The following is a 19968-nucleotide window of genomic DNA, read 5'->3' as shown; positions in this document are numbered from 1 at the left end:
ATTTGAACAAGTGATTCTCCATCACTCCTTACGAGATTTTGAAGAATCGTAAATCAAATGTGAAATTCTTTCATGTGTTCGGTTCAAGATGCTTCGTCTTCAACTCCAGAGAGAATCGAAACAAGTTTGATGCTAAGGCTGATGAAGGAATATTCTTCGGCTACTCCCTGAATTCTAAGGCATATAGAGTTCTGAATAAGCGCTCTAAGAAGATTGAAGAAACATACTATGTCACTTTCGACGATAGCTATGTTAAGAAGATGAAATCAACAGAAAGTGCAACGCAAGAAATCTTTCCAAAGAATGGTTAAGTCACTACCTCTATTTCAAATCTTTTTAAGCAATATTTGCTTCTGTTTGATGAGCCTCAAAAGGTGATTGATTCTAAATCAACGAGAAAAGACAACAAGGTTGACGATCTAAAACGAATCATCGATGATGCTACTCAAAAGATGGCTGATGATCAACCCAAAGAAACCGAGAGGCCAGAAGCAAGTGAACCTTCAAATGATCTTCCTAATGTCCAGGGGGAGGGTCCATCTCTTCAACATGATCAAGGTTCATCATTCCAAGGGGAGAGTCTATCATCACAATCTTCAAGCTCCTCTGAAGATTCAATTGAAGGAAGTGATACCAATCCAGATACTGAACATGTGTCATCCTTCAAGGGGGAGAACATCAACGTCAATGATGATGACATTCTGTTAGAATTGGAAGAAGAAGTTAATGCAGAATTGGATCCCTCTTGTGATCCAAATTACCCACCGCTTATCAAATGGACCAAAGATCATCCTCAAAGTCAAATTATTGGGAAATATTCAGAAAAGGTGTTAACTCGATCTCAAATCAAAGCGAAACAAGCTCCACTCTTTTCACAAGTAGAGTTTTGCATGTTCAACTCGTTTGTTTCCAAAGTTGAACCGAAGACTATTAATTCTGCCCTTGATCATTCAGACTGGGTTCAAGCCATGCAAGATGAATTAAACGAGTTTGAAAGAAACAAAGTATGGCGACTTATTCCAACTCCAAAGGATGCCTCGGTTTTCGGTCTCAAATGGGTATTTAGAAACAAGATGGATAAGGAGGGAAATTTCATTCGCAACAAAGCTCAATTGGTTGTCAAAGGCTACTGTCCGGAAAAAGGCATCGATTATGAAGAGACCTTCGCTCCTGTTGCAAGATTAGAGTTCGTTCGTATCTTTCTTGCCTATGCTGCACACAAGAACTTTGAAGTCTATCAGATGGACGTCAAATGTGCCTTTCTCAATGGAGAACTTGAAGAGAATGTGTATGTTGAGCAACCGCCAGGCTTCGTGAACGAGAAGTATCTAGATCATTGTTAGATACTTGACAAAGCGGTATATGGCCTAAAACAGGCTCCTAGAGCATGGTATGAAACTCTAACTCGATTCTTAAAAATGTCTAAATTCAAACAAGGTTCGGTTGACCCAACCTTTTTTCGCAAGAGAGAAGGTAACCACCTTATGATAGTCCAAATTTATGTTGATGACATCATCTTTGGCTCCACAAATCCTAGCTTAACAACTGAATTCAGGAAGTTGATGGAAACTAAATTTGAGATGAGCTCAATGGGTCCAATTAACTTTTTCCTTGGCCTAAACATTAGACAGGGACCCGAAGGCATTTTTATTAATCAGGAGGCATACACCAAGACACTATTGGCTAAGTTTGGAATGACGGGAAACTCCAAAGTGAAAGTGCCAATGGTCTTTGGGACAAAGCTTACACCCTCATTGGAGAAACCAGCTGCTAATATGATGCTCTATCGTCAAATGATTGGGTCTCTGATGTATCTCACAGCCAGTAGACCTGACATCATGTTTTCGGTCTGTTACTGTGCCAGATTTCAAGCTAACCCACGCGAACCACATCTGCAAGCCGTGAAAAACATCTTTCGCTATCTGAAGCGAACCTCTTCTCTCGGTCTGTGGTATCCAGCCAACTCAAGATTTTTTGTTCAAGCGTTCTCAAACGCCGACTTAGGTGGTTGTGGTTTAGATCGTAAAAGCACCACTGGAGGATGCCAATTTCTAGATGGTAAATTGGTCAGCTGGCAATCGAAGAAACAAACTTGTGTCTCTCTCTCCACTGCAGAAGCTGAATACATTGCTGCAACATCATACACATCTCAAGTGGTATGGATACAAAGTCAGCTTAGGGATTACGGGCTAAACATGAAGAAAATCCCACTATATTGCGACTCTGAAAGCGCAATTAGGATTTGTCACAACCCAGTACAACACTCAAAGACTAAACATATAGCACTGAGGTATCACTTTATCAAGGATCACGTCGAAGATGGCAACGTAGAAATTCACTTCGTCAGGACAACTGATCAACTGGCAGATATATTCACTAAGGCTTTACCTGAAGCGAGCTTTAACAAGATTTTACAAGGCCTAGGAAAGATGGAAGCAGAATCCATACCAAAATTGCCCTCGCTTCAATAAAGGTAACAAGCGAAATAGAGCGAACCGAAATGAACCGAACGTTCGGTCTATTTTGGGTTCGGTATATTTCGGGTGAAGTTCGACCAAGAACCGAAGTGAACCGAACGCTCAGTCTATTTCGGGTTCGGTCCTTCTGAACTCTTCGCTTCTTTTTTTTATCAGGGCATTTTGATGGAATTACTACGTACATTCTTTTCAATACTTCTGTTTATATTTATAAAACTCAAAAAAACATTTTCCTTGTTGTTCAATTAACTCTTTTTCACAAAGTACAAAAATATTTTTCGTTTTAATCAAGTTTTTTTTTAATCAATTTCTTTTAAGTGTTATTCTCAATAATGAAGATACATAAGGTATGATGTCTTTTCTACACCTATCCACACGTCCCTAGAAGCATGCTGTTGTATGTTGACTAAAGCCTCAAAAGATTTTGAGTGAAGCCTTACTAACATGATATATACAAAATCATGTTTTCCCAAACTAGGCTACAATATTCACTCTAATCATGAGCTATCTTCCTCTACTCATATTGAGTTTAGATTTTTCTGCTTGGTCCTTCTTTTTTATAGCAGAGGTACATTCGCTTCTTATACCATCTCCATCATTTTTCTCCATTCTACTTCGTTTCACCAATATAACCCTTGAGACTCTCAGAATATACCATTGAGGTTTATGGTTATGCAAAATCTATGTTAATGATCTTAGTTTCGTGTCACTATGAATTAAGTGAAACCCCCAATCCCACACTAATAATGAATAGACGGTGAATTATCATATTCAAGATCTTACTTGTTAGCTACTGAAATCTCTTTTTATTTTTGAGTGATCATTTATGAATTTGTCTAAAACCAAGGCTTTTCTTCCACTAAAGATCCAATTTTTTTTTGAGATTTCTATACTTCCTTTTGCCATTATAACATATATCCTACCTACTTGTTCAACAGGTCACATTGATCTCACAAGTACTTCATTCAATTTCGGTCTTATGTCAAGTATCGAAATTATGAATTGAAGCGAAAGCCACCCTTTATAACCTTTAAAAAGATGTCTTTCAATACTTCTTAACAAGTCATTGATCGTTATTTAATTGGAAACCAAACAAGCACTTTAATGTCTCTCTTGACTTTGAAGGAAGCGATTCCTGTCCAGAATCAGTCGTTTTATGTCTCTTTACGACATCAATTATCCCAAAAAGTTTGCTTTATTTCTTTATCTTCTACACCCTATGCACGAAAATTTTTAATTTTCCACAATCTGGTTCTTTTTAAGACTGTTCAATAAAGCACAACAGGCAACGACGATTCAAATGTATTCTGTGGTGACTATTGGGATAACGTAAAGGCTGAATCAGGGGTTATCTAATCGTTTTGGCGATTTGAAAAAGCGGATTTTATGGAATGACATGTAAAAAGGAAATGTCCTTTCTCTTTCCTGCGTCATCATCGGTATGCCAACTGTTCATCCGTCAAGTCAGGCGCCCATTTTGAAATAATCCAAGATATCAGCCGGATTTTTCTCTCTCCTCCTTTTACGTATCAAAGCATTTGGCACGGTAATCTTTACCTTTTTATCACTTACCAAACTCTCTCAAAGAACAAAGACGATTACTCTTACTGTTCATCATCTTCTCCAAGCTTCTAAAATGGCAGACTCTTCCTCAGTTCATGACACCTCTGTTCGCCAACCCCTTCTCACTATCAAACCTCAACAAAACCTGATCATCGATCTCACCCCTTTTGTCTATGAACCTTACATGCTGTATGTGGTCAAGTGTCTCAAATACTCACCTTTGGTCGATGCTCTGTCCAAAGTCGAAGTTGTTCCGATGTCCTGCCTTTCACTTGTCTACTCCACTGCTTACTACGACAAGGTTCATGAAAGGATTCACTTTGAAATCCACAGTGAGAAGACCTCCATCTCCAAGCACCGCTTCTGTGCCCTAATTGGTCTTTCTCAAGAACAAACCCTAGTAAACCCTGAATCCATCACAACTGGTCAACTATTCGCTATGTTTTATCAGATGGGGTATACTGAAACCCTCACCACCATTACCAAATTCAAGAAGTCCTGCCTTCCTCCTCAATGGAATGGCCTTTTCACTTTGCTGTTTAAAGGGCTCTCTGAGCGAAGCGCCGGCTCAGATGGGGCAAGCAAGTCTTTTATGACTGTGCTATATGGACTGTACCATGGGATCGATTTGGATTATGGAATCATTATTTGGCAAAAACTAGTTCAAAGCTTGGTCTCTTCGTCCAGACACTCATAGATCTCATGTGGGCGATATTGGTCTATAATCACCAAGTGGGCTATGGATCGTCTTCAGTCTTCACATTCCAATCATGGCAGATTCTCTTCTTTCCTCCATCTCCACTTTTCACACAACCAAGATCATTGTCACAGATCCCACCAAGTACTCCTTCATTGGATCCGTTCCTGAAACCATGCTTGCTTGTGTCTCTACAGCGAGTAATGTTCTGCAACAATATCTCAAGATTCCGTCTTTGGGTCCAAGGGAGCTAACGCCAACCATGGTTCGCTCCATTGAAGAGGCTAACAAGCCAGCGAAAAGGGGCAAGAAAACTGAAACCCAGATGGAGGCACACGTTTCTAAACCAACCAAGGCGCCAACCCCTAAGAAGTGAAAGTCTGACAAGGCTGCTCCATCCCAATCTCAACCGAAGAAGTAGAAGAAGCCTACTAGGAAGCTCATACTCCAATCTTCCAGTGATTCCGACTCAGAGTATGTTCCTCCCAACCATAAGTCTGCTCCTCCTCAGAATCAGAGAGCGAAAGCTCTGATGATGAGGCTTCGGGTCGAGGTGATACTCCACCTCGCTCCCCTACCCCAGAAATTTCAGTTCGCTCCCAGCCTCCTTCTCCTCCACCTGTTACAATCCCAGTTTCCATCCCTCCAGTTTTTCCCATCCCCACTACTCAACCATCCACCACTATTCCCATCCCTACTCCTATATTCACAAACACTACTACCACCACTATTACCACAAAGGCTCACTCTACAGCTCCCACTCCACCAGTTACAACCGAACCACCAAAAACAACCGAACCTCCAACCACTACCAAACCCTTATCTCCTACTCCATCTACAGAAACCACTCATGTTTTAGGCGGTGAGGACTTGGAATTTGATTCCACTTATTTTAGTCCTTACCGTGTCCAGAGTCATGAAGATGATGATGAGCTTATTACCAAGCGTCATCTCAAAGCAGTAAACGACAAACTAGATCAACTGCTCTCCTCCTCTTCCTCTGGTGCTTACTTTGAAGCTGCTTTAAAGGCCTTGTTCTCATCCGTTGTTCAAGAACACAGTGCCTCGCTCTCTGCTGCAGCTAAGGCTATTGAAGCCTCCACTTCTCAATGTCAGCAAGCCTCCCTCGTTGTTGAGCTTCGGTGCCTCAGACTGTCAATGCTTCGGTGGATAATCTTCAACAGTCTCTACAATCTGAACGGTCCAACCTTGAAGCTGCACACCAAGCGATCGAAGCTGCCAACGAAACTCTGCATGCTAATGTTAATGATTGCCTGACTCAACTTGAGGCAGAATTAGCTGTACAGAATCGTATCATGGATGAGCTTGACAGGAGAACCTATCAGCTGAAGATGCAAAATTCCAAGCTTCGTACTGCCACTGCTGAACTCAATGACCTGAAGTCCGGAAGGGAGGTTATTCGAAGTTTTGCTGCTGATGTTCACTCCATCCTCCTTCATCTCCTTGAAGCTCATGATCCTATCATTACCATTACTATCAGACAACACTTGGCTGACAAGCTCAGGCTAGCATTGGACATCCTTAGTCGTATTGAGGGTGTTCCGGTGACTGGTGTCCAGCCGAAACAAGGGGTAGAGAAGGCAACAACTCAACCTCCTCCTGCACCGAAACCATCCACGCACTACTAGAAAAAAGGCCTTTTACGACGCTCATTGCGCGTCGTAAAACGCTCAGACGACACGCAAATGCGTGTCAAGGAAGGCCCTGTCATAAAGAGAGACGACGCGCTTTTGCGCGTCGTCTATAGACGACGCGCAATTACGACGCGCATTTATGACGCGCATTTACGACGCGCGTTTATGACACGCAATGCGTATCAAGGAAGGCCCCGTCATAAAGGAAGACGACACGCATTCGCGTGTCGTAACCTTACGACGCGCGTGTTAATGACACGCAATGCGTATCAAGAAAGCCCCTGTCAAGAAAGGCCATGTCATAAATGAAGATGACACACATTTTTGCGTATCATAATTCTAAATGTTTTAAAAAAAATATTATATTATTGATTTACTAATTTTCAAATTAAATAATACATTAAAAATCTCATAATACAAAATAAAATACCATAAGTAACAAAGATAATTCATTTCACTAATATGTCAAATACAAATAATTATTCCAATATTGAGTAATTGTAATAAAATAAATGAACTCAAGAGAAGTAGAATTTATATACAATCGCATTATCTAGCTTACTATGTGCTAACAACTCTCTGTGTGTTTGCTTTTGCTTGAGTTTTGTTTCCTCCAAAGCTTCTAGCCATGCCAAAGTATGAGTCTTGCTTTTGCTTGAGTCTTATTCATGTCCAAATCAAGTAAAACATTGCTAAATTATATTCATCAAGTCCTTGCTGTGAAGTCTTAGATAGATGCTTAACTGTAATATCCAATCCTTCTAGCAGGCCCTAGAGATCAACCTGCCAAAATAGTACACCAAATTAATCAGAAGCTGAGATGCTACCTATAGGACAATCCAAAAACACAATAAATCCATGGACTTACTGTGGATCAATAATTACATACACCAAAGTAATGAAAACAGATGTTTGTTGGCCACACAACACACATAACAAATGTAGCAGAAATGACACATACCTTCTTGGAACTGAATTGAAGTCACCACAGACGAACATTGGAATATCTGCACTTGCAATTATCTTTTCCAATCCTTTTAACAGTGTGTGAACCTTCAATTTTCACATTTATATAGTTTTTAAGTTATTAAATAAGAAGAAAAAGTGTATATATACAAACAACAAGAGACACTTATCTTCTTTGTTGTCATTTCTCTTCGACAAAATCTACACTAAAAAAATGTGCGCATGTATGTTAATGTCAAAATTCCTATGAGGGCAAAATGGTCATAATAATTCGGAACAATCCGGAAGAGTATTTTTGTCCGAGTGGAAAGTGAATCTTGATTTTATACATTTATATATATATATATATATATATATATATATATATACACACACACACACAACACAACACAATATCAATGTATGTCAGTGTGTGTGCTAATAACCGAGAAGCTAAAGAGCTTCCTAACATGGAAGATAACATGAAAGTAGCAAAAATGAAACCATGTGGAATGTCTTCACCATTTGGGCTTAAAGCAGGTGTCCATAGAAACACAAAAGTGTACATTGAACCCTCGAATAAAGATTGTATTGCACCCAATAATGCTATCTTTTCATCTGTTTTTACACACACAAAAAAAAAACTATTAGGTCCAAATTTAGAAGGCAGAATGATATGTATGCATAATTACAAGATTGCCACTTTGGATTCTTCATGCTTCTCCTGTATATGTATGAGAGAGAGAGGGGGGAGAGAGAGACCTGATGCAATTGCAACAGCAGCACCCCTGAATTGGGTCATTAGATCTTTGCTTTCTGATGAGTCACCATAATTTTTAGTCCATGATGATATGATGATGGCCATTCCAATGGCAAGAAAGATTGAAGCTGCATCAAATGGAGCAACAGGTCCCATGGCCAATGAACCAACTAAAAGATTTCCAAATAAACCAGCTAAAGTGGCAACCAGTCCATTCCGAAAAAATATTGCCTTAGAGAATGTAATTGATAGCCATTGTTGCTCAAAACCTCTCTATAGATGCATCAAAACAAGAGCATTAGAACCATACACAATATAAAGGGTGTATTTAGAAATGTAATATTATATCTCACCTTGTTGTGTTCAGCAACAAGCCATGATTCAAAGGCTGAAAAGAGGAGAGAGGTGGCAATCCCTCCCAATATACGCCACACCATTAGAATTCTGTACTGAGGTGAATGCTTGGTGATGCAACTCAGAATGTAGGTTATGCAGTAAGTAATTGAAGCTCTTTTTCCTTCTCCTTGTCCTTCACAACCCCATTTTTAACAAGTTCTTGCTCTTCTAAGGTTGTTTTCTTTGAATTTTGATCCTTAATTTTCACCTTTGATTCAGGTTCCTTTCGTGACAGATCTGGTAAACTTTTCCTCACTACATATTACATAACAAGATTTGTAAGCATCTATCTCACTAACAGTTGAGTAAGGAAAACTGAAATTTGCTTTGTACTTTATTTTTTACCCATAGCAGCAACCTACTTACATACGTACGTCTCCTTACCAATAATAGCAATGTATTTGATTATTATTTTTTACTTATAATAACACTTATAAGTTATACCTACCATAATAGCAATGTACTTGATTTTTACCCAAAATGGCAATGTTGCATTTTCTACATATATATACAAGCATTTTAAATTATCTACTACGTAATACTACTATCTGTAAAGAAAATATAAGTTTGTTGCTACTAAAAACAAGCTATCAAGATTAAAATCCAACATTGCTATATTGTTATTATGGGTAAAAATACAGTACAATGCCTATATTGGTAGAAAGAGTATAGTATGTTGTAATTTCTTGCAATATGCCCTTAAAAAGAAGGGAAAAAAGTACAGCAGAAGTACTTGGAGGTCTATTTTTGGCCTTTGCAACACGTCAATTTGCTTTTCCATCATCAGAACTGCTACTTCCACTTTCTGTTTCATTTGAACTCCCAGAGCTCCTAAAGTAAGTCCACTTTTACAAGTTACAAATACAATATTATATGAAAAGAGATTTAAGTTTTATATATATATATATATATATATATATATATATATATATATATATATATATATATATATATATATATCAAAAGCAACTATTTGGACCTTCTTTTTGATCTTTTGCCAGACAACCGTCTCTTTTCTTTCTGTTTGTTCTTACGCTGTTTGACTTCTTTCTTTGTTGATCTCTTCTTCCTCCTGTTACCACCAGCAGATGAACTTGAAGAATCGGAATCAGCTTCTAATTCGGACTCCGAATCGGAATCGGAATCACTCTCCGAAGAATAAGAGTCGGAATCTGAATCAGATGGTGAGGACTTCCTTCGTTTCCTCAATTTCTCCCTGACAGTTGATCCACGACGTTTTTTTACTCGCCTATCAGAACTGTCATCAGAAGAAGTATCTTACTTCATAGTTTTTTTCTTTTTACCTATAAAGAAAATGTAACAATAAATTATATAATCAAATAAATGTTATTCATGGTTAATAAATAACAACAACAATACCTTTTACGGGTTCCACCACATTATTCTTCTTATCTTCAATAACTTCGCCAAAATCCACAATTTTTACCACACCAGAAGGTTTTCCATCATTTGTTCCAGATCTTATCACAGTAACACTACATATAAGTAACATTCCCATTAAGACATTTCCTGTAAGGAAGAGACTGGATAACACGAAAAAGAGAGAAACGATTATGAGAAACAGATATACATACCTTCTGCCTCCTGATTCTATCATTTTCTTCTTCCAATCATGAGATTTTGTTCTCCAACTCATATGTGTAAGCCTGTTAAACAATACAACATTTTCTCATCACATATTTATAAAAGGTAAAATGAGAAAGAATGCATGAGTTTAGTATCATACCTATTTTCTTGCTCGAGAGCGTGCATCAGATTCCCTATAAACGGTCTTACAGTTCAATGAAAGTTAGAAAATCTCAGGGTGCCTTGTAAAGATTCGTCTAAAACCCTAACAATGCTTTTCTCCATTTAACTCACTTTATCAAGATTTTAAGAAGAGGCAGGCAGAAATACGACTAAAATTACAACATTGGCTATCTATGGAGGGTGAAGGATTAACAAGAAATTACTCGACTAAATCTTCAAAAGCTTCCAAGTTTTGTATGAAATTCATGATTGAAACTTGGAGATCCCGAATTTTGATAGCTCTGTTCCAGAGGATTAAGAGAGATACAAGCCAGAGAAAGCCCTAAAAGAAATTGTAGAAGATTTCAATTCAATATTGATATGGCGATGTTGGGATGAGAGAGGAGAAAAGAGAGCACAATCGAGATTTATATAGGTAAATGGAAATAATCTCACCTGAACATCGGGAATCACTCTAACTTCAGCATTCGCAGTGTGGCTGCAGATGTAATGGTGGCAAAGGGGGATTTATGGAGAACAGATGAGAAATCTGTTGGAGAATTGGATGGAACTGAATTCGAAGCCGTAATCGCCAAAATCAATGAGTCGTTCAGTAGATGGTGATGAAGAAGAAGACCAATCGGAAGGACCGATGAAAGAAACAACAACTAGGTAGAAGGATGACCAGAAAAAGGCGTGCGAGCATCTTCATGTTTCTTCTCTTTTTGTCTCTGTCTCAGAGGGAGACTAGGGCTTGAAATTTCTTGATCTTAGAGTGACACTAGAGCAGAGATCTGATGAGATGATTAACAAGTAAGGTCAGGAGAAAGAAAATGTGTGATGCGAGGGGAAACCGGGTAGAGCAAAGAATAAATCCGGCGATGACAAGCATGTTGTTGCTTTTATGGATGCCAACAACCAGAAAGAGAAGGTGGTGGCGGTCGGAGTACGAGTGAAAGAAGTAGCGGTAGTCGTCGCCGATTACGGAGTCGATCCAACTGTCGATTTCATCAGATGCACTCTGAACTCTTAGAGATGATGGGGTTCGATGGTGGTGGCCGCGGTTAGAAGGAAGTGAAAGTCGATCGGAGAAGAAGGGGTTTGCAGAGAGAAAGAAGGGAGAGAATGAAGTTGATTTGGCGGGTGTAGAGAGTAGAGAGGAAGAGGAAGCGGGTGTTCAAAATTTTGGGGGATTTAGTTTCCCCCCTGAGTCCCAGAAACGCGTGTTTATTAAAATTATAAAGCGACATTTGTAGAGGACGCCCTTTTTATTATAGGTGCCCTCCGTGTTTTTAATATTTTTACATGAGACACTAATTTAAGGGCACTCAGTAATGCGCGACCTAAATCCTTAAAATTTTTGAAGAGATGACACTTTTTTAATGTCGCTCTCTAATGCGTAACATAAATCAAAGAGCATCGTGTTTTGCGCGTCGTAAAAGGTCTTTTTTCTAGTAGTGACTGAACCGAAGGGTAATGAAGCTTCGGTCAGTAATAAGGAGAAGAAAAAGAAGAAGATTGGGGAGGATGACACGAATAATGAAGATGATGTCTATGCTGAGAATCCTGAAAAGCCTTTTCAGAAGGCAAAGTCCTCCGATAAAGAGCTAGCAGAAAAGCTCAAGAAACAACAGGCTGAACTTGAGCAACAGCGAAAGGAGGCGGAGCTCCTAGAAAAGAAGAAGTCCATTTTTCCTGACTGGACTATAGATTGGCTTCAAATGTGTGCCATTGATGAGCCTAGCACACTTTGGCTTGAGCCTGTGATGTATTTTAGGCTCGATTACTCCAAGGATGCACAGTTTGACATGTCGATCACGCGAAAGGCATTCATTTTTCACTGCTTTAATTCACCTGCTGCCATTCCTTCTCCAGACCCAAAGGTAGATAGGGATCTGTTGGAGTTCTACTTAGAGTTTGCTCAACCCCAGTACTTGACTTGGAGTTCGAAGAAAATTACAACTGTCAAGGTTTTGAAGCCCTACTCAGCGGGGAAGTTTATTAACGTTTAATTCAAAGTGACTCAAGGCACCGAAGGTTCAGTTCACAACTGCACCCTTGCTGATCTATCGAACCTCAATCCCCACGACTGGATACTCCTCAACAATATTTTAATATCAAACCCACGAGAGTACCAGCCGATAATTGACCATATCAAGCGAATGCTTGTGTGCTACATTCATGAGGTAGTGAAGATGGACCAAGAGATTGCTTCTGCCATTCACAAGCGAACCACGATCAAGACTATGGGCAAAGCAGGAAATGTCAATACAATGGTCAAGGGGAAGATTGATTCAAAGTACCACATTGTAATGTTTGTTAGGGGCGAATGTCAGAAATGCCTGTTCGCTCTTGTTGACAAACACCTCTTCTCAACATCTTGCTTGGAGCATATGTTGGAGATTATTCAGAGGTGTGATTAGAACAGTGCAGCTGACAAGAAGTTGTTCACTGATATGCTGAGGTGGTATATCCAGTTTCGGCAGACACTTCTTGCAATAATTCCTCGGTTGTTCAAGGTGATAAAGACAGTGAAGACAACACAGAAGAAATAATTTCTCGCCTCATTTAACGCAAAGGGGGAGATTGTTGGGATTATTATGTTGCGTCATGGGCTCGGTCCTTAGCCCACTTTTGATTGCCGGTATTGGGTCTGTCCAACCGTGCATGTTTTGTTCTAGGTTTTAGTATATAAGCTGCATGCATGCAGTCTTTGTAGTTAACGCTTTAATTATTTTCTCATTAAGTTCTTGTAAAACCCTAGCTCGCCTCTACAGTGGAAGTTCTTTATCGAGCTCTGCTGAGGCGTGATTTTACTTGAATCATAAGCAAATCTTTGATTCCATTCTGTGTTCATATCATTATTGTGTTTGTTTTGTTTGATTTTCATATTCTTACCTGTGAAAGATCTAAACGTTCTAGAGATTAATTCTCATCAATCAGCAATGATTTGGAGCACCTGTAAAACAAATTTGAATGGAAGATCGACTTCCCAAAATTCCCTGGACAATGACAATGGTAACATTGGAAATCCAGAAAAGATTTCTCTTCCCAATGGAAAGGGACCGGCCATAGTTAACTCGGTTGACCAAATGGTAAAGAGAAATGCTAAGTTTGAGATAGTCCCGTGTGCCATTCCCAAAGGGTCCATATGTTTCTACTTCCAAAGTAAGGGGCATTGGTTGTGAAACTGCCCTGGCTACCTGAAAGATCTAAGAGAAGGAAGAATCAAAAAGTTTGACTTTTCTTCAGGTAAGTCCACTATCTAACTCGGTTAAGTTCCTAATTGATGATTCTTAATACAAAATGTGACCCGGTTACATTTTGATGTTTGGCAGGATCAAGCAAAGGGAAGGAAACTTAAAAGAAGAGTATGTTGAATCTGATCGCGAAGATGGATTTCAATCGCATGGTTCAAAGATCAGATTCTTGAGCTACTACTTAGGAGTTATGATAGATTGCTAGGAAATATGTAATATCATAGTTTTCATTTAAAGTTGCATTGTAAGGAAAAAGTTCTTTCTGCATTTTAATAAATAAATAAAATTTTGTTTTATTTTATATCTCCTTGCAATGGAATTTATGGAAAATTGATGTTTGTATGTTTCTAGCAATAATGGAAATATGAATTTGATTCTTCCATTTGTGGTAGTGTTTAAATTTAACAAATAAAGAAATATTCTCATCACCCAAGTTTTCAATTGGACCGAAACTTGGAATCATGCAAGTTGTATGATGAATGAGAATTTTCATCTTTGGAAAAATTAAGACTAATTCCTTGTTTGCATGTATATGTGAGTCAAGTGAAGGACTAAGGGATCGAGTACACATTCTTGTGCACGGGTCAAGTTCACCACAAAATATTGATAAGACTATTCATCATGATTTACTAAAGTTTAGTAAATATGGTTATACTTACAAGTTTAACTATAATTCTAAAGCATTGGAAAAGTTTCAATGTATGGCAGAACAAATGAGAAGAATCAAATTAGGTACAAAGATAAAAGTTTCTCAAATCTGAAAAGATGGGAGAGTACTTTAGTATCATGTTTTGTGATCATCTTAATGATTGTGAGATCATATCACAATTCATCCTCTAAGGATATCTTAGTGCATTCTTATGGCTAAGAAGAGGAATCATGAATTGTTGAATTGGTTAAATCAAGAAGATGATTCATACTTCGTTCCAAAACAATTCTTAGAGTCATACTCCAAGATTATAACTTGAGTGATACATCTTAAAGAAGGTTTACTAACACTTGTCAAATGTAAGAGTAAAATGTGTTCTACTCTTGTACATTTGAAATTGGTAAGCTGTGATGTTTTGGATAAAACAAAGACCAACTAAGGCCAATTGTGTGAAGTGTTTGTCTTGATAAGAATCTGCACTATCTCTTGAATATTTGTTTGTCAAGGAATGGTTCTTGGCAAGAGAGTCTTATATGTCAAGAGGATTGTGGGAGTCTAAAAGGTCCTTAAAGAGTTTCAAGAACTAATCAAGAATAAAACCGGTAGCTTATCACTAGCGCACGACTTGAGGTTTGTAACCTATAGTGTTGACATATTCTTATTTATGTGCCCATTCCGGTAAAAGTTGACTATGCACCTGAGTTCTAAAAGTTCTTAGTTGTTTGCATAACTACTTGGATGCAATGGAAGGCCCTTATGCTGCCAGGTGGCAAGAAGTTAAGATTGCACAAGTTCAGTCCATATGAGTTTGGATTTGTCACTAAACTTGTCTTCTGATTATGCTTTTGACAAATTCACATGGATAGGAACCATACACCATAAAATATTGTCACTAACCTTGTCTTCTGATTATGCTTTTGACAAATTCACATGGATAGGAACACATACACCATAAAATCTAAGTGTCATAAGGTTTCTCTCTGATTCATGAAAATGATGGTGAGGAAACGATTTCACTAAGTGGTTTTAAGTAGATAGCAATTGTGATATTTTCATTCTCAAAGTCGTTAGTGGAGCATGTGTGGTTAACTGGCACAATAACATGGACTTATGAGGAATGGAAAAGGTCTAAACAATTGAGGCTATGATTACGACATCCCTTTTCATAGTTCTGAAATTGTTTAGACACACATGTGTGCTATCTAAGTAAAGGTGTATGATTTTGATTAAGTTTTATCAAAGCACCTTGTATCAGAAGTCTAAACTTTGGTAAGAAAGTCAATAAAGTATTGATTTCTAGAAGTCCAGCTGCTTTCTGAGTACATGTCAAAGCTAGTGGGAGTATAAGTGTTATGCTGATAATTATCATGTTAGCGGGAGCATGATAATTATGATAAGTGTTGCAAGTTAGCAATATTAGTTATAGAAAACAAAAGTTTCAATTGGGAAAAGTTGTTTTGCTATAATTAAGGGAGAGGAAATTATACTTCATTTCAATTCTAAAAGGCTTAGATTGAGATTTTAATCATATTTAGTCAAGGATATATATATATATATATATATATATATATATATATATATATATATATATATATATATATATATATATATATATATGAATTTTATGTTGGAATGGCTCAACTTAAGGAAATTCTATATATATTGAGTTCTCAAAATTCGATTATGATTACGGCATCCCTCTTCATAGTCGAATTATGAAAACATGGCAAATTAAAAAATATTGCAGCAAAAGACTGATCAAGGATCATGTCTTTATGTGAGACATCATGAATCGTGTCCCATATGCTTCGGGTATAGGATCGATTACATGTGTTATAATATTTATCCTTTCTAAATTTTCCAAATGCCTAGGGACATTAAGAGGGGAAAAGGTCTAGAATTGGATATGACTAAAATTATTAAGCAATTTTTGAGGACAACCTAAGGTTTACCAAAGATTGGTTTCTCAGGGACAATTGGAAGTATAGTGTTAATTTTGCAAGGACCATATTGACATATTCTGAAAGAAGGAACTCTTGTTCAGTAGTGATAGTGTTGGGTCAAAAATATGGTTTATACTTTGTTTTTCTAGGAAATTGTATTTTATGTAATATCTTATGTGTTTACGGCCGTAAACCCTGTTTACGGCCCATGTTTCTTATGTATATATATAGGGGTGAGGGGTGTGAGGAAAAGAGATTGATGAACACTAGAGGAGCTTAAGTGTGTGCATTTTGAAGGTGTTCTAGAGAGAGAAACTAGAGAGAAGTTTTGTGTGTGTGAATCTTTTGTATCCGGATCTTCATTCTAATCATATCATACATAGATTCATCATCTTCTTCTTCTTCTCCTTCTCTTCTATTTGATCGGACATCATCCGTTTGATTGGGATTCCGCACCATCAAACGAATCTGATTGATACACAAGCATATTAGGGACTTACAGTTGGTATCAGAGCTTGGTTGTATCAATTAAATTTTTTTTTCAGGTCTGGAGCTTATTTGATCTTATTTTGAAGAGATTTTTGCATTTTTGGATAGATCTTGCAAAAATAAGAAGGGGGGGGGGGGGGGGGGGTTCTTCGCGTTTTTCGTAAAAACGAGTTTTTGATCGAGTTTTGGAGCAAAAATGGTGAAAAACCTTGTTTTTTTCACGATCTGAAGCTGTGTTTACGGTCTTTAAAGGGTTTACAGTCTGGAGTTTACGGCCGGAAACGTGTTCATGGTCGCCGGAGTTTACGGCCAGAAACGTGTTCACAGTCGCCGGAGTTTGCGGCCTTGGCTTGGTTAGCAGCGGTTTCCGGTCCAGAAGTCTTCTCGGTCAGCAGCTTCGCTCACGCGCCTCGTCCTCGCTTCGTAGCTTTCCTCGCAAACAGCACTTCGCAATAAAAAGGGAAACAAAATTGGGGGTGCCGGGGATCGAACCCGGGACCTCTAGCTGAGCAACCAAGCGCCTTACCATCTAAACTAAGCTGCAAGGTGTTAAACATTTCGCTCCTATTAAACATATAGCTTCGCACCAGCAGCGCACATCTTTAAAAAGGAACGAAAAGGAATTTGGAGTTCCCGGGAATCGAACACGCGACGCTCAACTCATTAGCCAGCGCCTCTTCCATCTGATCTATCTTGTTAGATGCTCTTTAACTCCCCGATTTATTTCAAAACGACTCTCTTTCGCACCCAATTTCGCATTTTTGACAATTTCAACCCAAAAATCAATATCTTTTTATTTTAAAATCCATTTTCTTCCAAAATTTTTAGTTTTTATTTTTTATTTTTATTTTTATCTTTTGACTTTAACTTTTCAAGTTTGAACTTTGACTTTAAATTTTGACTTTTTCATTTAACTTTCAAAATTTCAAATTTAGCTTTTCGGTTTGACTTTTTAAATTTGACTTTTAAGGTTGACTTTTGAGGTTTATAGTCAAAGGACATTTTTTAAATTTAAAGTTTGACTTTTAAGTTTGATTTTGGCTTCTAGTTGTGTTTTTAAATGGTTTTTGAGGTCTACAAGGGAATTGAAGACATGAAAGAGAGTCGTCAGGAGATGTTAAGACAAAATTTCAACATGCTCGATTATATCCCTAGAGAAACCTTGGAAGCTCAGTTGCAGCGATTTACCACACTCACTACTGAGATGAATATAGCTGGGAGCTTCTTGACCAAATCTGAGATAAAAAAAGCTGCTGAATTCACTTCCGAAATCGTGGGATATGAACGTGGCGGTCATCAAGAAGACAAAAGATATCAATCATCTTAGTCTTGCTGATATAATTAAAGAACTTGACGCTTTGAATTGTCGAAAAACAATGAGTTCCGCAAACCTTTCGGTCAATGAAGTTTCATGTTTTCAATCATGTGAAGTTTCATGTTCTCAATCATGTGAAGCTACGATTAAACTTCTTCGTGAACATAATGATTTATTAAAAAGAGAAGTTGAGGACCTGAGATATGAAGGATATTAACTCAAGAAAGGACAGAAACCCCTGAAGGCCCAGTTAGAAACAAAAATAAAGGATTTTAAGAGAATTCAGACATAATACAGTGAAAAATGTGAACTTTTTGACTATATTAAGGGACAACTTGATGCTGTAACCGAAGAACTTGACGCTTTGAAAATTAAGTGTGGAAAAAAATATGTTAGTTTCAAAAATTATACTGCGTCAAGTAAGACAGTCGAGTCCTTATTTGAAACCCAATTAAAATTCAAAGATAATCAAAACAAGGGTCTAGGGTATGATAGTGTTCCTCCACCTTTCAATCATAACTACACATCCATCCCTATGACACAGGAAGAAATTGACAGGGAGACGCATCTTCAATATGGCAAACCTGTTGGATTTGTGTCAGGAGGTACTCAGGTTGAAAATACTAATGTTTCTGCTTCATGTGCAGGTAAAGTAGCAGAAGATGAGAACAAGGAGAAAACCATTGAGCAAACCAACATCTCCTTGAGCTCTAAATATGTTGCTTCGAACTCAACTGCCTCTGATCAACCTGTTGTTGAGAAATACAGGCTACCAATTCCAGCGAAACAGAGTGCCTCCTGCAATTGTGCATATGGGAAAAATCAGAGACAAGGAAAGGATACGCCACCAGGGGCAGGAAGAAACAATTTCCTAGTGAAGAAAAAGACTTATTTTCACTGTGGAACACCTGGTCATATTGCCCGAAATTGTCCAAATCGCACATACATTCCCTATTACGCACAAGGGTGGCAGAACGCGCCAAGAGGGAGATACTCCAAAAGATACCCCTCGAGATCACGATCAGATATTGAAGAATGAAATGACAAGAAGGCCAAGAATTCAACTCCCAAGGCCAAGAATCAAACTCCAAAGGACAAGAATCAAAATCCCAAAGTCAAGAAGGATATGCCGGCCAAGAAGCCAAATCCAAGAGATGCTCCCATGAAGTCAAAATCAAAGTCATCTCAACAGCCGACATCAAGATCAAAAGCAAGTACTGAGGCACCCATCGGATCGAAAAAGAAATGGGTTAAACCCAACTACAAATAGGTTCCAAAGTCTCACTCTCCTAAATCAACTAATGACTCTAATATTTCTTCATCTTCTGTTTGTGATAAACAGGATATGTCATGGGAGAGAGTACCGTGCATGGATAAAAAAGGTCAACCCAGTTTCAAAATGGACTGGGTTCCAAAGACCAACTGATCCTGCTCTGTGTCGGAGCAGCTATGGAGGCATATCATCAGACTTCGGTTTGTTGGTAGTGGCTGTTCCTGGCACATGATAGGAGACATCTCTCAACTGTACAATATTCAGACATTTGTTTAAGAGTATGTGTCCTTTGCGGGAAGAGAAGAAAGGAAGTGATCACTCACGGGGCTTGTGCTTAATGACATGAAGAATTTTGCGGATCTGTTATGAGTTTACGCGTGTTGTTCTCAGACCTATTAGATGCAAATTCAATCGGTGACTTACTGTTTGAGTTTTCTTCTCTATACTCCTGAGTTTTTCTTAAGCTGATTCGCTTTAAAGAGTAATTTTTGTTTTAGGATAGTTTAAATTTTCACATTTACTTTCATTTCTTTCATATGCACAAATTAAGGGGGAGAAATAAAAACAAAACAAAAATTTTAAAATTTAAAAAAAAAAATCCAAAAACATTAGAAAATCAGAAAATAAAAAAAAAATATGTTGGTTATGAAATGTGCTTGAGGGAGATGTTTTGGGAAGTGATATTATTATGTGATAACAGGAAATCTAAGTCTGCGTAACGTACCCGAAGTTGAAGGGTCTATGCTCTGGGATTGATGTATCGGTAGGCACGAAAGATTCTAAATGGACATGACTAG

The 19968-nt window shown here is 38.1% G+C and overlaps 1 protein-coding gene and 1 long non-coding RNA gene across 2 annotated transcripts; both read right to left on the bottom strand.

The window, feature by feature from the left end:
• Positions 1 to 7215: 7215 nt before the first annotated feature.
• LOC128134143 (uncharacterized) lies at positions 7216 to 8295 on the bottom strand. Its single transcript, XM_052771607.1, has 4 exons — positions 8100 to 8295; positions 7738 to 7955; positions 7354 to 7445; positions 7216 to 7219 (listed from the first exon to the last, which is right to left on the bottom strand). Exons 1-4 carry the CDS (start codon positions 8251 to 8253, stop codon positions 7216 to 7218), a joined length of 468 nt encoding a protein of 155 aa, XP_052627567.1. The 5' UTR covers positions 8254 to 8295.
• A 36-nt stretch (positions 8296 to 8331) lies between these two features.
• Positions 8332 to 9326, bottom strand: LOC128126209 (uncharacterized). Its single transcript, XR_008223979.1, has 3 exons — positions 9227 to 9326; positions 8451 to 8748; positions 8332 to 8370 (listed from the first exon to the last, which is right to left on the bottom strand). It is a non-coding gene; the product is annotated as an uncharacterized LOC128126209 (long non-coding RNA).
• Between the last annotated feature and the right edge of the window lie 10642 nt (positions 9327 to 19968).

Source organism: Lactuca sativa, chromosome 5, assembly GCF_002870075.4.
Source record: "Lactuca sativa cultivar Salinas chromosome 5, Lsat_Salinas_v11, whole genome shotgun sequence".
NCBI lineage: Eukaryota > Viridiplantae > Streptophyta > Magnoliopsida > Asterales > Asteraceae > Lactuca > Lactuca sativa.
The sequence above is the reverse complement of the archived record's forward strand: the minus strand, read 5'-3'. Positions and strand labels throughout refer to the sequence as shown.